The 5,187-nt window shown below is 30.5% G+C and overlaps 1 protein-coding gene and 1 long non-coding RNA gene across 2 annotated transcripts; one reads left to right on the top strand and one right to left on the bottom strand.

The window, feature by feature from the left end:
- Positions 1–246: 246 nt before the first annotated feature.
- On the top strand, positions 247–3,008 carry LOC111896954 (aspartic proteinase 36). Its single transcript, XM_023892929.3, has 10 exons — positions 247–721; positions 1,014–1,143; positions 1,210–1,457; positions 1,536–1,763; positions 1,869–2,031; positions 2,119–2,192; positions 2,331–2,418; positions 2,523–2,598; positions 2,685–2,756; positions 2,853–3,008. Exons 1-10 carry the CDS (start codon positions 480–482, stop codon positions 3,005–3,007), a joined length of 1,476 nt encoding a protein of 491 aa, XP_023748697.3. The 5' UTR covers positions 247–479; the 3' UTR covers position 3,008.
- Positions 3,009–3,780: 772 nt separating this feature from the next.
- On the bottom strand, positions 3,781–4,716 carry LOC111896948 (uncharacterized). Its single transcript, XR_002852054.2, has 2 exons — positions 4,310–4,716; positions 3,781–4,221 (listed from the first exon to the last, which is right to left on the bottom strand). It is a non-coding gene; the product is annotated as an uncharacterized LOC111896948 (long non-coding RNA).
- Between the last annotated feature and the right edge of the window lie 471 nt (positions 4,717–5,187).

The raw sequence follows: 5,187 nt of genomic DNA, 5'->3' as shown, positions 1-5,187 counted from the left end.
CCGACGAATGCTTGTGTTCTCTTTTAAGTTTACCTTCACAAAATTGTTTTTAACGTTTGTTTCTTTCTCACAATCTCACTAGTGATCAATGAAACCATAAGAGTATCCGGTTGGAATACTTCTTTAATTATTATATACTCTTTGGACTTTTGTTTAGAGTTTTTGTGCCACCAAATTTTATATTCTAACAGAAGTTCAATGGGACACTTCATGTATACTTATTGACTTATTTCATTCGCTCAAAGACATCCAAGATAACTAAATATATTTATATTTTATTGCAGTGGAACTCGACGTAAAGAGGAAGTTCAAGAGTCTTGGGCTCTGAGTGTCACTGGGACTTGCGTCCTTCCAAGTCTCTCCGGCGTCATCCCTACCGCGCCGCCGTCGTTGGCGTCCTAGATTTGCCTTTGATTTCATTTTCATGCTCAATTGTCTCCATAGCGTGGTTAGTGAACGATAAAATCGTATTCAATATCATGGCTGTCATCGCTGTTTCTAGCTTCGTCTCCTTACTATTCGTCGCGTCAATCTCCATTTCATTGGTTGCAAGTGAGAATCGTAATTTCCGCGGTGCAGTTTTCAGCGTGAATTCCAAATTCTCAAAGAAGGATCGGTCACTTAGCGTTCTTAAAGCTCATGATAGTCTCCGTCACCTTCAAATGCTAGCCTCCGGCGTCGACCTCCCTCTAGGTGGAACCAGTCGTCCTGATGCGGTTGGGTATGTATACACTCTATCTCTGCTATTATCGTGTATTGTATCTCCTAAGACTGTAATCATGCTTTATTCATTTCGAGTTTCCTTGATCGAATATGAAATTCGAATTTCAGAAAACGATTTTGAAGTTTATTCAGAACTAGGGCTTGTATACAGGTGTATTCTAAGTTCCATACTGATCGATAACAACAATTGATATAACTCATAAGAATCGATTTCAAAAACGAGGTCTACATTCAGTTTATGATTCACATTATACTTTCATGAATGTGATACGTAACCCTAATTGTCACAGGCTTTACTATACCAAAATCGGAATCGGAACACCACCAAATGAATACTATGTGCAAGTAGATACAGGAAGTGACATAATGTGGATCAATTGCATACAATGCCAAGGATGCCCTGAGAAAGGCTATAATGGGGTATATGATTCAATCTGATTCTAGATTTCTTCTTTCATCCTCATAGCTTCTAAACATGATTTACAGCTGGACCTTACACTCTACAATCCAAATGATTCATTTACTGGAAGACCTGTGACATGTCATGAAGAGTTTTGTGTAGACATCAATGGTGGAAAAGTTGGTGGTTGCAAAGGCAATGTATCCTGTCTGTATACAGAGACTTACGAAGATGGAAGTGACAGTATTGGTTACTTTGTCAAAGATGTTGTTCAATATGACAGTGTGTCAGGTGACTTCGAAACTAAGCTTGCAAATGGAAGTATTGTTTTTGGGTACATGATCTTCATCTTTAATCTTTTATCATTGTTGATATTTCTTAATTCTTTTGTAATATGATTGTTTATAATCAGGTGTGGTGCTACACAATCTGGTAACCTAGGTTCTTCTTCAGAAGCACTCGATGGGATTCTTGGATTTGGAAAAGCAAATGCATCTGTAATATCACAACTTGCATCTTCAGGGAAATTAAAAAAAATGTTTGCACATTGTTTAAATGGTGATAATAATGGAGGTGGGATTTTTGCAATTGGGAATGTTGTTCAACCGAAAGTTAATTCAACTCATTTGATTCAAGATCAGTGAGTGATAATATCATAATTTGATAATTTCTATCTTCTTTTATAAGTATTATCTATATTCTTGTTTGAAATTCAATAAAGTTTGTGGCTTTTATAAATTTATAGGCCACATTACACTGTAAATGTAATGGGAATTGAAGTTGGAAAAGAGTTTCTGAATATTTCAATGGATTCATATGGAAGAGTAGAAAAGAGAAAGGCAATAATAGATAGTGGTACAACGTTGGCATATTTACCAGAAGTGATATACAAGCAATTGGTGAATAAGGTGATGACTTAAAAGTTAAAAAATAAATTAATTCATTTTTCTTTTTTAATTATTTATATTTTTGTTGTTATCGATTTTTTTGTTTAGATAGTTGGAGGAAAGTTTGATATGAGGTTAAGTATTCTTCACGACCAGTATACGTGCTTTAAATTCCCTGGAAGGTAGTGTTTTTTGAAACTTTCTAACAAGTTAAGGGTCTTTTTTGTAAATATTGAGGCTTTTACATAACCTTTGTTTTGTATTAAAGCGATAAAATAGTATTAATAATAATAATAATAATTTTGTTTGATATATTGTAGTGTTGATGATGGATTTCCTGAGGTCACATTTTATTTTGAAAATTCACTTTCTTTGAAGGTTTATCCTCATGATTATTTATTTAACTATGTAAGTATCTTCTATCTTTTAACCCATTTATGCCTTGATATATTATTTTTATTATCATTAAGCTTTTTTATAAAACGAATTAATAAGTAGCAATATGTTTGTAGGAAGATTTCTTGTGTTTTGGGTGGCAAAACCATGGAATGGATTCCATTAGTTCAAGAGACATAATTATATTAGGAGGTAAATACTTTATTATTATTATTATTATTATTATTATTACATTAATAAAAATTACAACCATATTTATTTATTATTTTATTTTTCAGATTTGGTACTCTCGAATAAGCTGGTTTTGTATGATCTTGAAAACCAAAAAATTGGATGGATCGAATATAACTGTGAGTCTTATGTTTTTGAATATTCTTATTCTATCACTACTGAAATTTATTATTTATTTATGATTTATTATTTATTATTTTTATTTATTGTTTTAGGCTCTACAAATATCACACTGAAAGATGAAATCACTGGATTGGTACATTTGGTTGGTTCTCATAATATATCATGTTCATGTAATTTTAATGTTCATAGGGCTATGGTATTATTAATCTTGTTATTAATTGCTCTATTAAACCTTATGATACAATAAATTTTCATCTAATTAATCCAAATAGGAATACATGATTAATGAAATTATATAATGGTAAAAGTATTATGATCGATCGAAAGTTTATAACTATTCAACAAAACTTAAACTTTAGTGGTTAAACCTCACAATTTTTTTTTTTGAGATATTTAAATGATACAAAATTATTTGTTGATTACTAAAATGAAATTATTTTAAATGTATTGTCCCTTCAGTAATTATCATGTGATCGTCAAATCGTTAGTCTAACATAGATTTTGATAAGTTTTTAGTGAAAAAACTTAAATTGAAAAATCTCATTTTTATCTCCAATGCGTTTCGATTTGCTTATTTACAAGATCTACAATATATTATCTTTTTATAATTAGTTAAAACCTATAAGACCCCGTCTAAACATTGAAAAAGTCTTTACCAAGACTTTGTTAATTAACAAACTCCTTAAAAAAACTTTGGTTTGGAAAACTCTGGAAATAGTTTTTAAATTTCCAAGAACTTTTTAGTTTGAAAAATACTTTTAAAAAAACTCTAGAAAAGCTCATATTGTAGATGCTTTAGATCATAACAATAGGAATCTTTGAATGTTTTTTTCAAACAAAACAGTTCTTGAAAATTGGAAAAGCTATTGTAGTAGCTTTGTCAAACCAAAGTTAGTTGAAGAAATTGTTAATTAACAAGAATAAACAACTTATACACCAACAATAAAATAATAATAATAAAAAAAAACTACAACTAAAATTGGTCTAAAAAAATAAATAAATTGAAAAAAACTCATAGCGTGGAGAAATAAAATGAACTTTTTTCATTTGAAATAATGATTTAAACAACATCTGAAAAAAAGGATTAAGTAGATGGAACAAATCTTTTATGACATTATCTCAAAATACTTGACATACATTGAACAACTCTTAATTACTCACATTGATAATACCAAGTGGAAGGCTTCAATGCATACATGATATGAGAGTATTTAAAAGACATCTCTTCAAGAGGCTCCAATGGTGAACCATTGTTAAGAACACAATCGTTTCGACCCAACACTCTGAAAATCATAGGGTTCACTAGACCTTGTGAAAAGTTTCCACATTCTACATGAACATCAATCACCGGGCACGTCGGGCAGGTGTTTTTGACCTCAACAGTGTACGTGGGTGGCTTCTTGAACCCGGTTTGGGTTTGCTTTACACTCGGACCATTTCTTTCACACCTTTCTCCATTCCCTGCACATTTACATTTCTCTCCTTAGTTGCAAAATTCACAGAGAGAGAGAGAGAGAGAGAGAGAGAGAGAGAGAGAGAGAGAGAGGACCGATGTGAAGTAGAAGGGTAAGTGAGAGAGAAGTCCAAAAGATGAGCTTGGAGAATTCTAGATTGCTTGACATCTCGAGTGTAAATAGAAAGATTTTTTATGACGAAAGTATTTGTACACACTCTCGTTAAAATAACCCAATAATATATGAAAGACAAAAGGGTAAAAGAAAACGAATAGGTTGATTAGTAAACCATTAAGTTCAACAAAAAACGACAAGTATTTTTTTTTTTTAAAAGATATGTAGTAATATTTCCTCAGTAGATTAAAAACGACAAGTAAATTTTTTTTTTAAATTATAAAGTTGAGCTGCAAATGATAGAAAAAAAAAAAAAAAACAGAAACTGAAAATAAAATTTTGTAAAGATTTTTGTGTCTATAAAAAGATGAGATAGCATACGACAAGAGTAATTGGAAGATTGTTATTTGGAGGGATACGATGGGGAAGAATCAGCTCTGCCACCTCTGCATGTCTCTGATATAAGGTTTAATAAAAAAAAATGTCAAATAATGGGTTAAAATGTTAAATATCTTGTGCAAATTTCAGAAAAATCTTCTGTTTTTTAATTTTAATTTGAAATATAATTATATTTTTTTTTTCTTTCAAGTTATTATATTTTTAGCATTTTTTAAGAAAGTCATTGATGATATGTTATAAAGTTACAAGTCATTAACATGTTACATTAATGTGATTTAATATATCTAAGGTTGTAAATGAACCAAATGTTTAGCAGATTGTTTGTGAACCGTTCGTAGAAAGTTCGAATAAACTAGTTTATAATTCATGAGAACCACGGTTTAAAACTAACTAAATTTTCATAGTAAAAAATTAAAATTATTAATCAATTATTTTAATTAAATTGTTAATCCAAATATAT

The sequence above is a fragment of the Lactuca sativa genome, chromosome 1, assembly GCF_002870075.4.
Source record: "Lactuca sativa cultivar Salinas chromosome 1, Lsat_Salinas_v11, whole genome shotgun sequence".
In the NCBI taxonomy this organism is placed as follows: Eukaryota; Viridiplantae; Streptophyta; class Magnoliopsida; order Asterales; family Asteraceae; genus Lactuca; species Lactuca sativa.
Note: the sequence above shows the minus strand (reverse complement) of the source record. Positions and strands in the feature narration are given on the sequence as shown.